This window comes from Mytilus galloprovincialis, chromosome 10 (assembly GCF_965363235.1).
Source record: "Mytilus galloprovincialis chromosome 10, xbMytGall1.hap1.1, whole genome shotgun sequence".
NCBI classification, from domain to species: Eukaryota; Metazoa; Mollusca; class Bivalvia; order Mytilida; family Mytilidae; genus Mytilus; species Mytilus galloprovincialis.
In genome coordinates, this window is record NC_134847.1 from 69,579,275 (window position 1) to 69,602,491 (window position 23,217).

A 23,217-nucleotide genomic window follows, 5' to 3' on the forward strand; every position below is an offset into this window, starting at 1 on the left:
ATGTGAAGAAGATAACTTTATATTATATACTTGTAGATGTGACTACATTTGTCAAGAAAGATAAATTTTACTTATTAAATTTTTGTTTTACAGAACACCCAAAAGGAGGCGTCGCTCAAGGTCAAGATCTAGAGATCGTCGCAGGAGATCAAGATCCAGAGATAGACATAGGAGATCTAGGTAGTTATATAAAATTGCTTTACAACCGTATTTGGATAAAGGCTGTTAAATATTTCTTTGTAAGTTATTCAATGTAGGGTAACCTTCATTTGAAGCACAAATTTCAGGACTTAGATTTTTACCATAATCCTAGTACTTGGTAGCTTGTGCTAAATTAATACTTTCTTAGGAAGAATAGTATATAACATATTTATATTACAACTTCATAAAAAATATAAAAAATTTACAAAATTTCTGTTATGTTCTGTTTTATGGTGTATACCCCTGTGATGGGTATATTTTCATGAAAACACGTACATGTTGGCCTGACATAACTGCAATTGAAACATGAAACCATTTAAAGGGAAACTTCGCAAAAAAATCAAAAATTGATATTATGTCCATTCTGTATAAAAATGCTCAAATTTATAGATATTAAAGTTTTATTCCGCTAAATAAGAGATCACCATCGATTTTAAATTTTGAGTATCAGTTCTCTACTCTCCGCCATCTTGTCATCTTCTCCGATGAAAAATCCCGATATGTCAATAAACCACAAAGGAACAAAACTTCAGTAAACGATGTAGTCGTAATTGCGTGTCGATATCTTGTCAATCGTACGGTTGGTTTATCTGACTGACTAACTTGATACGGAAAATGGTCTTATATTTTTAAATAACCATATAGTCTGTTATTTTTAAACTGATAATATTGTAATTAGTTAAAAAGTCAAAGTTCAAATCATAAAATGATAAATAAGTGTTCCGTGGAAATTGTTTTCGAAAATCTAATTCGTTCATAATTCTTTCAAGTAATAAACTTTATTTAAATAAATTCGGATCTTCCCCTATCTGATCACCAGCATGGCTAAAGGTATTACTCCCAAAGGTATTGGAAGGGGTGTAAGTTGACACGTCCAGGTATTCAATCGATTTCCTGTCCGGCGGGCTTGCAAGTTCATGCATCGTTTCACTTCTGTAGGTATTGATCAGTGTACACGACCGTTACTTATAACTTTCCATTTTGAACTATCAGGTGCATGTATAATATACATTTTTGTCTTGCGTGTCCGAAAGTGATATAATATACTAGTCATTACTGAACTCATACGCTTGTTTATAAATAACATTTCTGGTGTGAAGAATATTATTTATAAAAAAAAAATAATACAAAAAAAAAATAATTGAAGAAATACAAATCTATTTACATATTTTTCCAAGGGTTAATTTGGGAAAATGTAATATATACTCGTTGTCAATAGTTTAGGACAGATTGGAACATACCAGAATTATTGATCTAAAAAAATGTGCGCACTTGTCAACGACGATTCGTGTATAATTACGCCTGGTAGAAAGTTACGGAACTATAGTCAGTAGCGCAATTTAAAATATGTATACATGTATACATTGAACATAAGAAAGAAACATACATTTTGTGTAAATTGTGGTAAAAGTTTTGTAAAAAGACTAGTCCATGTATGCCAACAGTATGTAATCAACGAATTCGATAGACTATTGTATACCAAAAGAAGAAGAAGAAAAAAAAGAAACAATTTGATTTAAATACAGGTCAATTTATAACTTGCTTTGGTTCATCGAAGTTAAGAACATAGTAAACTCACAGATTTATATATCAATTAAATTGTTCTCGAATAAAGGACGAAATTCGTCATCATCACAATTGTTCCAACATTCATGTAAAATATATGCAACTGGACGTACACTAATAATCTCCAAGGAATGTGAATATTTTCTAGGAAAACTATTGAGTATCAATTTCGGGATTTATTTTCTTTCTTGATATTCAATGACAGCAATTTAAAGAATAAACTGCTTGTCGGATATTTGTCCGCTTTAGGGGTATTCTTGCAAGTTGAACAGACTTATTATAACATTCAAAAATAGGGAAAGATAACATTAAATTCGTTGTCTTTTAATTTTAAACATCGTTGATCAAATAGTTATTTAAGTATATATATATAGTTGTCTCAGATTTTAATAAGGACGTTCCCCATTATGAATAAATTTGGTTGACGTTTATCACACTTGAAAAGAATATCTATTCGTAATTTTTCGATTCCATTACAAAAATATTTTTTTCTTTATTCGTACATATTATATTCCGCTTCGGTAGAGTTATCTTCAGATAGTTTCATATATTAATTAATACATGGCTTTCAAAAGTCTAAATGTAAGTGTTCTCGTACATTTTTTCGCCTAATAAAGACAAATAAAAATGATTTAGTAAAGCTATTTCTAATTTCTAAGTCCCCCTTTTTTATGAGACATAAATCAAGGACAAGACTTGTATATCATTTCATTCTGACATATGAATTAAGTTTCCCGTCTTTAACCGAAAATTGTGTATTTCTTAGTAAATTAACTTATTTGAATTCAAATAAATAATAGCACCAAATATAATTAAATAATTCCACGGCGACCAATTTTTATTTGTCACCAACTTGAATATGTATTTTTAATGTGTGTATTAAATGCTACCACTGATCCGAATAGACAGTCACACCTGGCAAGGTGTGCCCTAGAGGCGTGGTTAAATACCGAAGTGCAAATAACAATTTACCTTTCAACAAGCCATCTACGAGTATTGCCACAGAACCGTGAATACACACATCGTATAAACCTAGCCATAGCAGAGATAGTAAAAGGTCAATAATAGTACACCAACATATTGTCTTTACAGATTATTGTACTTTAATTTGTTCACCTTATCAGTCCGAAAATGCATTTATTAAAAATAAATTTATAACTTTTTGTGTTGTCTACAAAAATAATTCGAATATATACGTTTAACATAGATAATTTATCTCACGAATGAGTACAATTGAACGTCTGTGCGTTTTATCTTCTTATTATCGGATGGTTATTAGATAAAGCATAAGTCATCGGCGCGCTTACGATTACGTTAAAATATGATTAAAAACCAAGACTTTTAATGATTGTATTTTAAATCCCGGCATGCAAAAATCAGGAGAAAACGTCACGACCTACAGGAAGTAGTTGATATTTTTTCATTAATTATTGAATTTCTCCTTTATTACTGCACATATAGCGATAAAACTTTGTGAATATATATATTATGTCATAATGAACGTATTTAAACCATAAGTAAAAAATCGTGAATTTTCCCTTTAAACAACACAAGTGAATAAAGGTAAAAAAAAAAAATGAAAAGGCTGAATCCAGGCAAATATGACACCTTTGATGTTTTTATGCCCCACCTACGATAGTAGAGGGGCATTATGTTTTCTGGTCTGTGCCTCCGTTCGTCCGTCCGGTTAAATTTTTTGGTCAAGGTAGTTTTTGATGAAGCTGAAGTCCAATCAACTTGAAACTTAATACACATGTTCCCCATGATATGATCTTTCTAATTTTAATGCCAAATTATAGTTTTGACCCCAATTTCATGGTCCACTGAACATAGAAAATGATAGTGCAAAGTTCAGGTTACAAGTTTTTGGTCAAGGTAGTTTTTGATGAAGTTAAAGTTACATCAACTTGAAACTTAGTACACATGTTCCCTATGATATGATCTTTCTAATTTCAATTCCAAATTTAAGTTTTGACCCTAATTTCACTGTCCACTGAACATAGAAAATGGGAGTGGGGCATCCGTGTACTATGGACACATTCTTGTTATCTACTGACTGACTTCATCAGGACATATATCAGCTAGCAAAACAGAACTAGCAATTTAAAATTGGTGATTGAAAAAAAAAGATTCTGTTATTTCCCATTTATATATTCTTTTATGCATAAAACCAGAGGATGAATGTGTCTGTTGGTACACCTCCAAGAAATAACACTCAAATTACCAAATTAATTTTATGATTCTTTTGTGCCTCCAACCATAATATTTTGCACCCTTAAAATTCAAGACTGTTATACGTACACTTTCTTTTGCTTTTGCAGACTTGAAAAAAATAAAATATGTAGTGTGATTTTACAAGATACCAATAAATTTGTGTTCTGTTTAAAGATATTTGTACTTTATTTATAAGAGATATTGTGTTTCCAGGTCTAGAGACAAAGATCGTGAAAAGCAAAGAGAAAAAGACAGAGAAAGGAGGAAGAAAGGACTGCCTCCAATTAAGGAACAACATATAAGTGGTTAGCTTTGTTACAACTTACAATACTGTATATAAAATCCCAGTATTGATACTACTTAGCAAAGTCAAATATACAGTAATGTAATGACTGCTCGAATATAGTTCAATATACAGTAACGTAATGCTTGCTCTTAACTTTTCTGCATGTTTACTAGTTGAAAGGAAATGTCATTTTGAACACTGGATTTTTCAAAGATCTCACAATTTTTATAAAAAATATTTATTTGACAATTCACTAAAACTGGATCAATAATGGAATTCACATTTCTTAACATTAATTCATATTCTATTCAGAAGTTACTTAAGAAAATTATATGTTAACTATTTACACTGTAACACAGCAATATTGAGTCTAACAAATTTATAGATAAAGACGAGAATATTTAAAAAGCAATACTTCTTTACATTTTAGTGTGTTCAACTACGTTGTTCATTGGTAAGGTACCAAAAACAACAGCAGAGGAAGAATTGAGGGAAGAAATAGAGAGATATGGAAAAGTAGAATCTATCAATGTAAGATAATACAAAAGTTTTAGGTTAACAAAAATTAGATAATATGGTGTTGATGAAATTAAAATGAAAAGTCAATGATTCAGAGGATGAGTACAAATGCTGATGTTGCTGTCCTTGATCTTGATTGAAAGCACAAATTTCAGGACTTAGATTTTTACCATTATCTAGGTACTTGGTAGCTTGTGCTAAATTAAAATTTTCTTAGGAAGAACTGTATATAACAAATTTATTTTACAAGTTCCTAAGAAATAACAACATGACAATTAATTTTAAACATTACAGACAGCTACTTTAAAGAATTCCTAACTAAATGATAAAAGTTTGTAATTACAGACTATGCAGACCATTGCATTATTTGAAATTTTCTAAATAGGCAAAATACCTTTTATTAAAATAAATATACATTGGATCAACTTTAGTTAGTTAGATAGGAATCATGAGATTTTTTCATAAGTTTGATATTAGCAGAAATTTAATCTGCATCCTAGGGTTTCTCTATAATGACAATTCTATAGCGGAAGCCAACAAATAAAATTGTACAAATTTTGTTTTATAGATGATTCCTCCAAGAGGCTGTGCATTCGTATGCATGACAAGAAGAAAGGATGCTTCTAAAGCATGTGACAGATTGAAAGGTTATAAGTTTATGGGCAGTGAGTTGAGGGTAAGATTTTGATAACGGCAACATTGTATTACATTCTTGTAATATTCTTTTTTTATATTAAAATATAACAGCTAAGCACAATGAATTTTATAAATTTTCCAAAAAATAAGCTTTGTGTTGGAGAAAAGATGGCACGCTTAAAAACATTTTCCTGAAATAATGAAAAGTGATATAAATTATACATGTTATATATCATGTATATACTGTACTTGTACCTTATACCACTTATTGAAAAGTAAACATTCCTTTTTTTTTTGAAAAATATACTGTCTTTGGATGTGTTAAATTGCAAAGAGAATATTACATATAGAAAGATGTAGGGTGGAGTGAGATACACATGATACAGCCTGTCAGAATACAGCATTTTATTTAATCTTTGTGTAATCAGGTTAAAGCTATGCTAAATTAAACACTACTTAGTACTAAAGGAACAACACCTTGTTTTAATGTTTCTAACATTTGTTGAAAGGTTTTCCAAATATTGAATGTAAAAAGTGATAAACCATTATTCCTGTAAATTAAAAAAATTTTGGCATCCAATATTGTGAGTTAAATTACAGAGATTTCATGTACTGCTGCCTATATATACATATATTAAATTTGGGTTGGATTTTTTTCCTAACTGTGTTTTGCAATAAGAAAAACACAATGCAAAATTTCTGAAAGAAGGATATGTTAGTGTTGTATTTCAGATCAAAAGAACAGTTTAGACAATACTTTAAGAAAGAGAAAAGTTGTGGGTTAACATCAATTGGGCAGCAGATTAACAACTTTTAAAAACAAACTAATCAAATTGTTAATAAATAAAATCTATTGAAACGTCAGACAATGGTTTCTAATGGTCTATTGATCAAAATAAGCTTTATTATATTGTGTTTAAACATTCTACCTGTTTTTATCTAAGAAAACTTATAATACAGGACTTATTTTCAGGTTGCATGGGCCCCTGGTATTGGAGTAAAGGAATCAGAATTTAAAGACAGGTGGGATGTAGAACAGGGTGTGACCTATATACCTTGGACACAGATGCCAGAAGAACTATCCAAATTCAAAGATGGTGGTATCATTGATGAGGACTCATTAACAGAAAACTTGAAAGGTAAACGATTGACAATTTATGAATTTGTATAGGAAATATAGTTTTCTATTATGTGGTGCAATAATTATTCCATAAATGGGCATGACCTTAGCATGCCAAACGGTTATGATTTGTTTATGTCCCTGTGATAGGTTTCGTCAGACCTAGATCTCATTTTCATTGTTTTCTTATCAATGTTTATTTTTACTCGCTTCAAATCAGGCAAAAGCAGGTCTAGTAACTTCTCTAATTTTTGTGCTATTTTTACATTTCCTGACCGGTGTGAGAAAAATATTTCTCCTCACTAGTGAAAAATCTGTTCTCGGCACATGATTGGTTGAAATTTAATTGTGACAAATTTTCTTGTTTTCCTCTGAATTTTCTTATTGTGACGTCATGAAAAAAGGCAACCATGCCTGATGACGTCACATCAAAAGTACACAACTTTCCTCAAATCTTTGAAAAGGAAAGATAAAAATCATTAGAGAAACAGATTCCACCACTGTAATTCGTATATTACGATATTTCTCTACTCTCAACAGTTAAATTTTAATTATTTAAAAAGGTCAGCGAGCCTTGTGCTTTAGATATTAAGATTTAACTGTCTGGAGTAGGGAAATATCATAATACACTTGTTGCAGTTGTGGATTCTATATATCTCAACTCGCAGTATGTCCATCCAAAAGAAAACCTTTATCAAGTTCCTGGCTCCTATTGAAGCGAATGATTTTAAATTTGTTCTCACAATGATAATATGATAATATACATGTTACATCAATCAATTGTTTGTGGTGACACAGGTCTAGACCAGGTTTTGTCTGTTTGTGATAACTGTCTATAGTATAATTACATTGATTTTTTTTCACTTTCTTAAACAAATATTGAGATATTATCTAACATAAATGATATATTACTTTCATTTCTATAAATAGGTAAACAGATAGGTGGTGAAAAACCTGAGGTTACTGAAGAACCTAAGCCAGTCCCAGGACAGATACCTAATTTACAAGGAGGTCCTCCCCCAATGCCAGGACAACCCATTACAGCACCAGGACATTTCCCTCCAGGGATGCCACCTGGTAAGTAATAATAAGGCCAATATCAGAAAATTACAACATACTTTGAATGAAGATTTGATACTGTGGAACGGTGAGGTTTTCTAATCTATTTCACAGTTTTGTACCAACTACCAAAAAAAAGGGATATTCTTTGATATGTATAATTTTAACAGTATTGATTACATTGATTTTATCCAGCTATAAAATGCTTCAACAAAAATCTTAAGCACTGTCCTTAAATGAGCTCATGATTGTGGAGGAAGAGTATTGAATTGAATCTGGTTTTGTAAGATGCTTAAACGTTTTTGAATGAATCAATATGACTTAAACTGATTCAAGATGATGACACCAAATTGAACTTTAAAATAAACAGTAATTTTAACGTAACTAATGGCTCTCAACAGAAGCAGAATATCAAGAGGCTGAATAAACACACTATACTACACATATTTATTGCTTTGTGTTATACGTACAAGTGAATAATTTTTAAGAATTACAAACTAAAATAATAAGTGGGCTAGGATCTGCAATTAATTACAACCAAATTTCATTAAATTGACAGAGGCGTCATCCCACTTTTGATGACATAAAAAGAAACTTGATTACTTATGTCTCTATATGGAAGATTTACATACAAACAAATTTCAAATGAAATGGTCATCCTCTTTCTTAATCTTAAGTTATGTAATTCTGATAAAAAGGATTTTCTTCAATAAAAATGACTGTTTATATTTACAGGTATGATGCCTCAAGGTGGTATGATACCACCAATGGGAATGCCACATATGGTTGTACCAGGAAGTATGCCACCTGGTCATATGCCAGGACAACTTCCACCCCATTTGGCAGGACAACTACCACCGGGTATGCAACAACAAATGGGCGTTCCTCCAGGCATGCCACCACCAATGACTGGTCAACCACCTCCTGGAATGATTGCACTTCCTGGTGGAGGTGTGGGGCTAAGACAGGTATATAAAAACTGCAAAATTAACAAGGCTATTTAAAAATACCTGATATGGAAATTGGGGTCCACATAAACCTTTTTTATGAATATTTCAAATGTTAATAAAGCTAAATCAAACTTTGTACTGTACCATGAGACAACTCTTCATCCAAGTCACAATTTATACAAGTTAACCATTATTGGTCAAGGTACAGTTTTCAACACAGAGCCTTGGCTCACACCAAACAGCAAGCTATAAATGGCCACAATAAATTACTAGTGTAAAACTATGCAAACGTGAAAACTCAACAGCCTAATCTATATAAAAAAAAATGAGAAACACTTATGAACCACATCAACAAACAACAACTAGCAAACCTCACTCAGATTCCTGACTTAGGACAGGTGCAAACAATTGCAGCGGGTTTAAACCTTTTAATGATACCAAACCTTCACGCTTATCTGAAACAATAGTTAAGCACTTTTATTTTAAAACTCTGTAGCAGTATTTGAATAAGTGAATCTTTTTCAGGTTGGTCCACCAGCTTCCAATGCTGCAGGTTTACAACTTGGACAGAATATTCACAATGTAATGGCTAGTTCAGCTCCTGCTACTATGGTATCTCAACAGCCAATCACAGTGTTCAGACCTGGATTTCAACCACAACCAGGTTTTCCTCAGTTCCAGCAATTTCAGCAGTTTAGAATGCAGCCTCCAAACCTCAGCCAGAGACCTCCAATGCATATGCATCCTCCAGGAACACAGCCACCTCAGTTCATTAATACAATGCAACCAGGTCCAAGGGCACTATTAGGTCAAGGACCAGGTCCAAGGCCAATATTCAATCAGAAACCAGACACTGAAAATGAAAACTTTCCAGGCAACAAATGGCCACAAAATAGGGGACCTCCTATTCAAATGGAACAACCAGTATCGAGAGAAGATTCTCCTGTAATGGATGAGAAATCAGAGAAACCAAAGGATGATGAAAACACAGAAATGGAAATGGACCCAGAAGACAAAGAACAATTAATGCAATTTGATCTGCCAATGAGCTTTGGAAGTAATAAAATAAAAAGACAGGAACAAGGAGATTGGGTTCCCCCAGAAGAGAATGATTGGGGTGGTGGCGGAAGAGGTCGTGGTAGAGGTGGGTTTGATAGAGGTCATGGAAACAGAGGTGGTCCAATGGGAGGACCAAGAGGTCCACGACCTCTGATGGATTTTGATAATATAATGGGTGGCAGAGGTGGAAGAGGAGGAGGTTTTGGAGGCCCAAGAAACTTTGGACCGAGAGGACCAAGATTTGACAATCGTTTTCAATATGATCGCAATTTTAGAGGCAGAGGTGGACCCCCTGGATTTAGAGGTCGAGGTGGAAATAACTGGAGACAACCATTTGATGGCCCACCAGGAATGGGAGAAGAAGATCAAGGAAGGAACTCTGATTATGAGGAACAGCTTAATGAACCTGGAGAAAAAGATGAGAATGCTCTTCCAACTGAATTTGGTAGTAGTAGACGACGAAGCCGTAGTAGTGATAGACATGAAGGAAGGGGAAGAGATAACTATGACAGGAGAAATCGTGATGAAGGACAAGGTGATAGGAAAGAAGATGAGGAAGAGAAGGAAGGTGAAAAAGATGAAAATGCTCTGCCTTTAGCTTTTGGAAGTACCAAACAAAGAGACAGAGGAAGTAGCAGTGGACGAGAAAGAGGGAGAGGTGGCTATGAAGGAAGGGGAAGGGATAGCCATGAAAGAAGAAGTCGTGACAAAGATCAAGGTGATTGGGGAGGAGAAGGTGAAGAAGAAGAGGAGGGAGAAAGAGATGAAAATGCACTTCCTTTAGCCTTTGGGAGTACCAAACAAAGAGGTAGAGGTGGCGGCCGTGGACGTGGTAGAGGAAGGGACAATTTTGGAGGACGTAACAGAGATGACAATTGGGGAGGTAATCAACAAGGTGATGATAATCAAGATGGAGATGAAAATGCACTGCCCACTGAATTTGGAGGTCGTAAGAAATGGGATAGAGGAGGAGGAAGAGATAGTTATGGAGGTAGGGATCGTAGAGGTAGTGATAACGATCGTCGTGATAGAAGAGATGATCGCCATGGTGATGACCGTAGAGGAAGGGATCGTAGTGATAGAGGTGATAGAAGAGACAGAGATAAGGATCGGGATCGTGGGGACCGTGATCGTGATAGAGGTAGGGATAGAGATCACGACAGACGTGATAGGGATAGGGACAGAGATCAGAATGGAAGAAAGTCGCGATGGAGTGATGCTCCAGAAGCACCAAAAATATCTGATAGTGACAATGTTCCTGAAGCAAATGCTCCAGAAACCAATGCTCCTGAAGCAAATGCCTCTGAGCCAGTGGCTGAAGAGTCAAATGTACCAGTTGTAGAACCTCCTCCTATTGTTGATTCTACAAGTGATGAACAAACTAATGGACAAATAGAAACAAGTGAATCTAGTAGTATACCTAACGGGAAGGAGGAGGAAGAAAGTACTGAACCTGTAGAAAAAAATAGTGAACCAAAAACATCGGATCCAGAAAAAGTGCTAGAAGAAGGAGAAATCGAATGATGTTTATTTATTTTATAGTCATGAGATGTGTTTCATTTCAAACATTATGACATTTCATTCATTTTTCTACTGTTTTTCACCTGAAGTTATGTTTAGAATTAGATAGATGATTTAAAAAATCACATAGAAAAATGCATTTCATATAAATTGAAAAGATTTTAAAAGATTTTTGAATAGTTTAAAATATGTTTCCTGTCTTGATAGTTTTTTCTAATCATTCAGTTGCATTAAAGAAATAGTTTAAATTCCTTGACAGAATAGCTTCACTCCTGGCATTTCATTTATTTTCACTCAAACATCACATTTTGTTATTACTGTCAGATATTGTTATTGATGAATAGTGTAATCATTTTTGTGTTTAATTGTAAATTTGGATTTTTTACTCTTGTTTATATCATAAATGGATGCTGAATTTTTATCAAACAAGTGTTCATAATTTTGAGATCATGTTTGTAAACTTTGTGTGAAAGACGTGTATTCTGAATTGCAGCATTCATATAGAGCTTTGTAATGATGTATGTTAGTTATACTGTAAGGACTGAAAATTGGCTTTATACAAGAACTTGGGTTTCTTGCTATTCAGTGTATTATTTAACAGCAAGTTTACCAAAAGTTACCATTTCATGATAAATATCTTCCCATGTCATATTGATACAAGTAAGAATGTAAAATTTGTTTTACTAGAAGATTTTATGTTAAAAGGGCTTTAGCATCTGAGACCTACGTGTATTATCAGTACACCGGATATAGGTACTAAGCAAGCGGGCATGATAGATTTTGACCTTACACGGTAACGAAAATCTTTGTTTTGCTTGATCAATATTCAATGTACATTTCTCAACATTTGAAATTCCTGCTCCCAAATAATTTTTGCATCGATTTTTTCCTAATCATAGAACAAATTTGATATTCTAATAAGAACAATTAACTTGTACAAGCGCAAATAGTTGTGAAAGTCAACACCAACTTTCAATTTCGATACAGTTGTTGAGACATTTACATGTTTTATCTGAAAGAAACCTAATACAGGGCAAAAGTAATAGTCACCAATCATAAACCTACCTGTGATTACTCATTCCTTGAAACATTTTGGGTAATAAACGAGTATAAAAATAATGTTTTTGTGTACGGTGTACAACAACATAACTATGCACCGTACATAAGGATTTATGTGGTCAGCTAAACACCGTACACAACACTTTTTTAGGGATAAAATATCGAACAATAACATATGTATGAAAGATTTCAATGCCAATTATTGAAACAGCTATACTTATTACACACACACATTGACCTTCTATCAGAAAAAGAGTTGCAATGAATATAGAATTATATCGGATGAGACGAGGGCCAACTTTGACAAGTATTTGCACATGCTTTTACAATGTTTTAGTAATTCCTCTTGTTTTAGGAAAATAATGAGACATCTCTAACCATCAACCTACGACCAAATCATTTCTTAAAATAGCAATTATGTTTAGATTGAAGTACACATTGATATTATGTGAGCAAAACAAAGATTTTCGTTACCGTGTAAGATCAAAATCAATCACGTCGGCTTGGTTAGTACATATATCCGCTGTACGATGATACACGGAGGAGACCAATAACGTTTTAAATTTAGATTTGAAAAAAGGATTTGTTGAATTAATTGAATGTGTTCTATAAAAAAAAAATTCACATCCTGATTAATATAAGGAGAATAAATAAGATACATTTTGAAAACTTTTACTTATTCAAAACAAATTTCAAATATAGATTTATTATAAATTCAAAGTATTAAAATGAAAATATAGTCTTTTCAAAGGGTAACGACAGATTCAGAAAATATCAATGAAAGTATTTTTTCAATAGTTTTCTTAGGAATTGATACCTGACGGTCATTATGACAGTCAGCATGTTAATAACTTCCAAAAAAATCTAAATCTATTTTAGGTATTAAATGATTCTTGATGAAAGATATTTAAGATATAAGAGTTGGTGGTAAATATACCAGATTTTCAATTAAATTCTGTAGTTTTTCAAGTGTGTAATTATTCATAAGATTGTGGAAATTATTTTTACCTATATATTTGTTATAATGTACCTAATTCTGGAAAGATCAATTTATGGGTGTTTATTTCATTGTTAGGAGTGTAGAAAATGAGTAAGGCATAGGATTTCACTTGGTTTTCAATATATTTGAGTATTTTTTGTACCAAATAATGAAAAAAGGTTTGTGTAATTATATTATAAATCTAAATTCCTGCTTTTGAAAATAAGTTAAGACATGGCTTAACAATGGCAATCATACAAACAAGATAATAGATAAGGAAAAGGGGTGATGTTTTTCTTTTGTCATTACTGAATACATGATGTATATTATTACAAAATATTTATACAAATATGCTTATATGGCAAAAATAACCATTGTTTTTAACAGAGAGAGAGAGTGAAATTTTTGTCTATGAGAGTAAATGGTTGTGTGTTTGTGTGTGTGTGTGTGTTTGAAGGATGTCTGTGTGCATATTTAGACATTTTGAAGAAAATAGTAGTGTTCCATATAAATACTTTTGTTAGTATCAGAAGCTGAACATTTTACTCAAATTGAAAAGGTTGATTAGAACAGATATTTTTTTAATAATTTAATTTCATTGATCTTAAAAATGATCTATCGTAGGATATATGAACATTATAATCAGACTTTTCAAAACAAAAAAAGTTAATTTCTATTTAAGTTTTATGCTTTTAATTCTGAGACATGAAAAGTATTTGTATGAAACACTGTATTAACATGATGGGGGGAGGGGCTAAATGTTTTACTTTGACCTTTTTAGTCAAGGATATGTAGCTTGTTTTAACAAGCTACTGAAAATAAATGATAAAAGACTAAAATCTAACTCTAATTTTTACACCCAAATAACTGATTGAAAACATTGGAACGTAACTAAAATTAGAGTTATATAGTTTGACCAGTTTGAGGGAATACGAACATTGTCTTTTTACTAAGGTATATGTATAGTCTTCAGATTGGTAGGGTTGTCATGGGAGAGGCTGTGGTATAGGTGATTTTTAGAAGTTACGAAAGCAGAGGTGAATCCATTTTATTCTTTTTTTGGATTTAAGCAGTTATTTTCATGTAGAACATCATTTCAAGGTTGGTTTTAAACATTGTTGGAGATGGAAGTAGTTAATCTCAGTTCCCAGTTAAATTCAATTTAGACACCCTGACCTCCTATCCTGTTAAAGAGTTTTGGTGTAGATTTGTCTTGGACCATAATGGGTTTGATGGGATTGTGACAATTGAAACAAATATGACAACTATTAGCATATGTGTGATAACTTCTGAATGGTACAAACAAATATATTTTATTAGCAACCATGAGCAGAATTGAAAAGAATTCATTTTCCATTTCAACAAAAATATGGATGAAAAGGAATGGTTAAAGTAAAATGGCCTAAAAAAATATGACTGAAAGTTTCTTAGACCAAACTGGCATGATGAAAGACCTGATTATATGTGTGGGCCTAAAAAAACTTATTTTCATATCTGTTTTAAAAAACCCATTTATTTTTCATGCTGCAGCTTTTTTAAATATTCCTTGTAATACTCAGCTGTAAACATTCTGCTTCCTTGTCCTCTGTATTTGAAAAGTGTATGTGGTTTGGTTGAAACAACTGAATTATAGTCAATGACCACTATTCATGCGAAATAAGCTTTGTCTATGCAATACATCATTCTGAACATGCATGAAATATTTCCCACTGGATGTTAAGCAACCTACAGTCAATCAATTTATATAACACAAACAACGTTTTATCACCTTATTCGGTTAGATTTGACAGGAACAAGATAAACATTTTAGATACATTTTTAATACAGAGCAGGTTGTGATTGAAGACTCCCAACGTCAGTAAATTAATTTAATTTGCTGACCAGCCGAAATATGTCCTCTGAAATACATGAAAGGCCTGAGTAAGGGATAATTACATTTCTACTTGCAGTACCTGTAAATCCGAAATCTTTACTATTGGCTCTGTACAGTTTGAAATTGTACTTTACTTCTAACAGAAGCAAAGACTCCGATGAAACTGAACAAATAACCCATGATAATGCTGTAGTACTTGAAATGCCATCCCAGTTATTTATATATGGTTCAAAAGATCCTACCTAAAAACGTGAAGAAAATGTAAGATTTCATAAATCCACGAAAAATTTAGAATTGAGGGAATATTTTGCCAGACCTAGTTCGTCCTGTTGCTCTTCTCCACAGCTATCTGTTTGTCAATACCTGATATAGAGAGAATTGACGCAGTAGGAATATAGGTCAATTGTAATCACAACTGCTTACTGTCGGTTGTAACTTGGGTAAATCACCACAATTCATAAAACGAGAAGGGACGATGCTGTTAAAAGGAAAAGTACTATTGAAATAAAAATGGTCACGATGATGAGGAAAAGGCAACGTATGAAAGACTTTGAATTGTCCTGTCTTGAAAAATATTCTTCATCCTATCAGAATTCCACTGGGTTGAACCGTCTTTTCATGAAACTTGAAAAAAAAATAATCAAGAAAAGGCTATTGTATATAAATAAGCATTTACGATAGCTCTTCAAACTGTTTAATCGATAGCTCTTCAAACTGGTTAATCGTTGCATCATAAAACATGATGTACCCTGCTTCGTATACAGAACGTCAAAGAATGACTAGATGATTGCCTGCACAATTTTGAAGAAAGTCGATCAGTCGTTTAACGAATTTAAGGATATAATAGTTCAATTCAGGAAGCCCAATTGAAAAAGGAATTGCTGGTCATTTTCTACTTTGAAACTTTGAAAAAAATAAACTTAGAAGATAAAGATCCAGAAATATTAATCTCTCATATTTGAATAAATGGCGACTGAACTCTACCCTCAAATAATCGGGAGTGTTTCCTCCTATCCGTTTAAATCATTACCGTTTGGTTTCCTTCCTCGAGATATACCGGTAGATGTATAAAGGCTAAAACACTATTAGCAAAGTAATCTGTAAATTTTGAATTGCTATGACCTGATAAAATCAATTGTATACGTTAATTTTAGAATGCAACACCATTATATGAATTCGTCAATTAAAACGTTTGTTAAGCCACCAAACCCTGTATGAATGGTACTGACTTTGGGAGAGCAACAAAATCTTTGACGGGAGGCGAAAGGTGACTATTACAAGTAAATTACTTGCCAAGAAATGCGTTTTATTCCAGTTCCGAAGGTAACAAATGGTAACCTTGACATGTTGATGTGGTTTAGGAAAATGACTGCTTCGATAGTTCTGCCTTCTGAGGCCGGTGGTCCTTCTAGAGCCAGACCAGACTTGAAACTTGGTCTCTGCTGCGTCTCCACCAATCATGCTCACTTATGAGAGTAGGTCAGACACATTTCAGCACGTGCACTCTTGATTTTATATCATTTTGGACCATATTTTATTGATTATATCGGGTTTTAAAAGGTTTTGTGTCTTATCTGTAACAGTTTGAGGTTATCTAATCCATTTGAATGTTTTGTTTTCTTAAGTGTTAGCTTTTCTGTCATTGGTAACCAGTATAGTATCATCTTGGTTGTCTTCTGCTTTTTGGTCGAGTTGTCTCTTCCTTTAATTGTGAGCTCCCTGTTTTCCATTCTTTTATTCTTTCTACTTACTGTGTGGTAAAATAATCTTGTTATCGAATAGATGTTTCGAATGTTATAAATTGGTCAAGCGGATTTCGGGTTTTATTTCCATTTAATAAAATAAAAACACGAAGATATTAATGATAATCGGTCACCAATTCAATCCATAAAGAGACCAACAATATAACTGAATAATAAGTAAATGACTTCACCAACATATTTTTGATTTCAAGTCAATTGGAAGAGTCCAGGTTTAATAGCATACCAATCAGCCTGAATTAGAGTACACATATATCGCCCCTGACGAAAATGCCTTCAATTTGATACAGCCATTTTCTAGCACAGTATATATACTAAATATAAACCTGGTAACCAAAGGTAAAATCAGGATACTAATTTGGTAGTGTTCGGCCGCCAGCAGTTGCCATGCAACAGATTATGATCTGTTCCAACACGTGCTTTCCTCTTTTTGATATATTGAGAGTGATGAAAAACTGGACGTCAAGTTCAATATTGACGAAATTTCACTTTTACCGCCAACGAGTTGATGTCCTTGCTATATTGAAAAATAGAAACTTATGTCGTTTCCATGCAATAACTTAATGAGCCGTTTAACCAATACTCTTCAAATTTTGATATGACGATGACCAAATTGCAGAACTGTTTGATATTGACGATTTTCACTTTTCCCGTACATGTGTTATGGTCCTTGTTATATTTGAAAAATGGCAAGGTCCGAACAATTACTTATGAGCCGTGCAACCAATGTAATTCAAATTTGATATGCTGATAACAAAACGGAGGTCAAATTCGATATTTACGATTTTCACTTTTTCATGAGTTCTGGCCCTTGCTATATTCGAAAATGACTATGTCGTTTTCTATCATTATATACCAACCTTTGTTCCAATGATTTTCAAATTATATTAATATGATGTTCCTGATGACAAAATAGAGTTCAAATGCACCTCTCTTTAGATATTGATGATTTCTTATTTTACGGTTAAGGAGTTATGGCCCTTAAGGATGTACTTAGGTGAGGTAAGGTAAAAATTAAGAAATTAAGAAATTAAAATTGATACTATTAGCTGGTAGAGCATGAATTAAGGATAAAAATAAGCTAACAATTTTGATAGGTCATGGACCTCCTTTTCGAGATATTTTAGATTTAAACTATGGCGGGAAAAGGCTGACTCGGAGTTATACCTTATATTTGCATGGTATCATTTGGGTCTCAAAACAAAAGAAAGAAAATCAAGAATCTTCTAAAACTTTAGTAAATGACCTTTCATAAGCTATTAAGTCTTATATGAAAAAATAAATGAGTGTTATGGGGCAAAATATTTTACATTGTATTGTATGGAAAAACACCAAGGAGTCCGAACATTTGACACAAATTCCAAAACCTCGCCTAAGTACATCCTTAATATACCGAACAAATGCATTTTATGTCTTTTCCGTTCTATTAACTATAAACAACTCGACTAATGCTATGTTACCGATGAAAAAATAATAGGTCAAGTTCAATATCGATGATTCTTACTTTTGTAGTGTATAAAGCCAGTATGGTTTTTTTTTTATGCTCGATGATTCTTACTTTTGCAGTGTATAAAGCCAGTATGGGTTTTTTTGATACATTGGAAAATGGCACTTTATATCGTTATGTACAGTGCAATTACTGGCGAGCTAGCGATTTGAACATTTGAAAATGCAGTCACAAATGATAAAGTGGTAATCGAGTTTGATATTGAACATATTCTTGTTAGGTCGATCATAGAATGGAAAATAAACACAGAATGTGACGTGTCAAAAAAGCAGTGTTTGCTGTTAATTTGCCATTAGTTGGTATTTTTTTTTTTTGTAGAATATGTTAAAGTTCTTTGTATTGTTGATCCTATGATATTTATGTCGAATATTTCAGGCAGTCCATCGGCGTCAACATTTAGGGACAGTCTGTTAGCGTTATATTCGACGTTTTTTTTTTTTTAACTTGGTCTATCCTAAATAGAATTCAATAACATTTAGACAGAAACTCATTATGACTAAAAGACAATAGCCAGAGCAAACTGTGTTTATGGTATCGTTTAGATAAAGTCACCAATAACTTTTTCAAACCTTCATAAAACTTTTGGTAATTTGGGCAGAAGCTTTTTTATGACCAAAAGACATTATCCAGAGTAAAATAATAAAATTTTCTTTTTTTATTCTTCCGTATTTCAGAGACATCTCTGCTATTTCATTGATTAAGAATTACAAAACATTAATACAAACCGGTTGTGTGAGTCTCTTTATAGCCTGAGATCTTAGTTTACTGTTCGATAGTATTGTCGCGAAGAGGGGGTTTTGCCAAGGACCCATACTAGTCGGTTAAGTACACATTTAGCAGGTCGTTTCAACCTTTTATCATGTTGCATCAATAAACTTACGGTTATCGCTAGATTTATAGACCTGTATGTTATTGTTTTTGTTCTAGGAGTATTTGTGTATTGGTAAAAAAACATTTCTTTTTACCAAATTTACTTTGATCAGATTATTTTTGACGAACTTAGCGGTATTGGTGTCTCTCGCCATCTCGGATTAAATAGCAGAACGCAAAGGGCTAGATTTTCAACCAAATCGGCAAATGTTTATGTAGAAATGTAATTAAGAAATTTGAATTTTTATTTAAAATGGACACTTGTAAGTGATAGTTACTATTATATCTGATACTTTCACAAAAGTGGATTATATTTGCTTATTTTCTTTTTTTTTTAATTAAGGAATTAAGGGGATGTTACTCAGAATAGTTTCGGAATCTATAGATGACTTTTTTTAATATTCTTTCTACAGTAAACATCCAATGTATTAGGTTTTACTATTGATTTTACAGATGAATTTGAACGGAATCATTCAGCCATATTTGTATTTGTAAAATAAAATAATATAACATGCATTGCATTTCTCATGTCTTTGAATGTAAAATAAAGATTGCAATACTATTGTGTTGTCGATAAATTGTCTTAGCTTTCCATTTTAAAATCCGTATAACTATTGTTAATTATTTACCATTCATACAACTTAAACAAGATTTAACTGCAAACATGAATACATGGTATCCGGGCAGTTTAAAATGCGGATTTCCATTGTAAATTGTTTACCACACCGTACAATTGATACAAAACATATAGCTGCAAGCATGAATATATGGTATCCAGTTTAAAATACGTATAACCATTGTAAATTGTTTACCAATCCGTACAATTGAGACAATACTTATAGCTGTAAGCATGAATATATGGTATCCAGTTTTAAAATACGTATAACCATTGTAAATAGTTTACCACACCGTACAATTGATACAAGACCTAGCTGCATGCATGAATGTATGGTATCCAGTTTAAAAATACGTATAACAATTGTAAATAGTTTACCTCGCCGTACAATTGATATAATACTTATAGCTGCATGCATGAATGTATGGTATCCAGTTTAAAAATACGTATAACTATTGTAAATAGTTTACCACACCGTACAACTGATACAATACTTATAGCTGCATGCATGAATATACGGTATCCAGTTTTAAAATACGTATAACCATTGTAAATAGTTTACCACACCGTACAATTGATACAATACTTATAGCTGCATGCATGAATATATGGTATCCAGTTTAAAAATACGTATAACCATTGTAAATAGTTTACCACACCGTGCAATTGATACAATACTTATAGCTGCATGCATAAATATATGGTATCCAGTTTAAAAATACGTATAACCATTGTAAATAGTTTACCACACCGTACAATTGATACAATACTTATAGCTGCATGCATGAATATATGGTATCCAGTTTAAAAATACGTATAACCATTGTAAATAATTTACCACACCGTGCAATTGATACAATACTTATAGCTGCATGCATAAATATATGGTATCCAGTTTAAAAATACGTATAACCATTGTAAATAGTTTACCATACCGTACAATTGATACAATATTTATAGATTCATGCATGAATATACGGTATCCAGTTTTAAAATACGTATAACCATTGTAAATAGTTTACCACACCGTACGATTGATACAATAGTGTTACTTGAAGCTGCAAGCATGACTATATGGTATCCAGTTTAAAAATACCTATAACCATTGTAAATCGTTTACCTCACGGTAAAATTGATACCATACATATAGCTGCAAGCATGAATATATGGTATACAGTTTAAAAATACGTATAACTATTATTTTACCATTCTTACAATTGAAACAGGATTGAACCGCAAGCATGAATATATGGTATCCAGTTTTATAATACGTATAACCATTGTAAATTGTTTACCGTTCATACAATTGAAAGAAGATGCACATTTAGTATCCAATTTTAAATTACCATTAAATAAAGCTTTATAATTCTTATATCAATTTCATATCTATAAATACTTGAATCGGATTGGTCAATTCGAATTTTTCTCTTGGTTTACACTTCGATAAACCATGTTTCCGAAACTACTTTCGTAATCTATTCATGCGCGATACACATTCTTGCGGGGATACTGGGATTTTCAGCAAATTGCGATTATAAAACAATTGCATAACAGTTGTTTCTATTCTAATGCATATATAACAACAACAAAAAAAGAAATAAAACAAATGCACTAAAGCTTCGAAAATGTATAAAAATAAAATTTAAATAAAATTCCGCGAAATTTCATGAAAGATTTGCCGAATTTACGTCTTGGCATAACACGACGTCATACGGGTGGAAATTTTCAAGGGAAAGATTATTTCGTTACGTGTACGCTTCAATTTCGGATAATATTTAATTAAAATGAAGTTTTTGAGGTAGGTGCTGTATTTCATTTTAGATTCTGATGCATTTATCGGACATTTATGGTTTTTAGAAAGTTAAGATGGCGGCGTACTCCTTAGTTACGACATGCCATTTAGGAGATAACTGTATTGTATTTTAAGCTCCGACGGCATCAATTGGGGATTTGATGGTCGCAAATTAAGTTTACTGGCGACGCGTTAGCGGAGACAGTAAACGGGTATTTGCGACCATCAAATCCAAAATTGATGCCGTCGGAGCTTAAAATACAATATTGTTATCTCCATTCTAATGAAACTGACAGAAAACAACGTTAAAACATGTATTTAAAATCTGTCATATGCCGTCTGCGCTTGCGCGTACGTCACATAGCATCAATTAGGAGATAACTGTATTGTACTTTAAGCTCCGACGGCATCAATTGGGGATTTGATGGTCGCAAATTAAGTTTACTGGCGACGCGTTAGCGGAGACAGTAAACGGGTATTTGCGACCATCAAATCCCCAATTGATGCCGTCGGAGCTTAAAATACAATATTGTTATCTCCATTCTAATGAAACTGACAGAAAACAACGTTTAAACATGTATTTAAAATCTGTCATATGCCGTCTGCGCTTGCGCGTACGTCCCATAGCATCAATTGTCAATTGATGCCATGTAAGAAAGTGACGTTATCCAATCAAAATGAACGTTACAAACGTTGTTGCATTAGAATTGTCAATTGATGCCATGTAAGAAAGTGACGTTATCCAATCAAAATGAACGTTACAAAAGTTGTTGCATTAGAATGTGCGTTTGATGGCTATTATGATCTATTATAGCAGCCATCAAACAAATAATGTAAATTAATTAAGGAATGACTGTAATATTTTTTCTGTCAATGAAGAAATAACATAAAAAAATTGGTGCACACTGAATAACGCGCGTAGCGGGTTATTTAACAGTGTGCACCACATTTTTTATGTTATTTCGAATAGACAGCAAAAATATTAAAGTCATTTCTTATAATTTAATTCTAAATTTCAAACCGTAGAAAACCATGAAAAAACGTTGATGACGTCACGGTCACATGACTAAATTATGTCTATGGGCTGATAACAAAATAACTTCAGCCAATCAGAAGACGCGTTACACCCAAATTAAATTATTAATTAATGATTAATTAATTGGGCTGAAGAATTATAAGGATTAAACACATTTTTTCTAGAGGTTATTGATGTGTAAACCGGGTCTCTTACTCACAAACTTAACATAAAAGTCCTTGACTTTTATTCAGTTTGCGAGTTAATCGCCCCGGTTTACACATCAATAACCTCTAGAAAAAATGTGTTTAATCCTATAATATTTTAGAACGTAGTCGAATTGCATACGTACACCGGCACTTTCCCCTGAAAAAAAAGTGCCTGTTGAATCATACCTTATTTGCAGATGCCTTATGTTACGAACTCTCCGCCAGTAGTCAGCACTTTCGTGTTGACTTACAGTGACTTGACTGTTAGTGTTGCTCTCCACCAATTGCAACTCATTCAAAATTTTGACCAAATTGAAAGCTTAGTTTTGCACAAATTTATAGCAATTCAAAATAAACAGTTCCTCTTCTGCATGGAAATGACTATAATATAACTATACAAACTGAT

At 32.7% G+C, this 23,217-nt stretch overlaps 1 protein-coding gene across 5 annotated transcripts in view; it reads left to right on the plus strand.

Moving 5' to 3' along the window:
* LOC143048252 (uncharacterized) overlaps positions 1-14,008 on the plus strand; it is a 40,008-nt gene extending 26,000 nt beyond the window's left edge. For all 5 annotated transcript variants that reach the window (XM_076221813.1, XM_076221814.1, XM_076221815.1 and 2 more), the window contains 8 exons: positions 94-180; positions 4,195-4,286; positions 4,698-4,798; positions 5,355-5,462; positions 6,396-6,561; positions 7,473-7,619; positions 8,337-8,569; positions 9,077-14,008. In XM_076221813.1, the coding sequence (XP_076077928.1) occupies positions 94-180; positions 4,195-4,286; positions 4,698-4,798; positions 5,355-5,462; positions 6,396-6,561; positions 7,473-7,619; positions 8,337-8,569; positions 9,077-11,134 (2,992 nt within the window). In that variant the 3' untranslated portion in view covers positions 11,135-14,008. The remainder of the gene's footprint in view (positions 1-93; positions 181-4,194; positions 4,287-4,697; positions 4,799-5,354; positions 5,463-6,395; positions 6,562-7,472; positions 7,620-8,336; positions 8,570-9,076) is intronic.
* Positions 14,009-23,217: the final 9,209 nt, after the last annotated feature.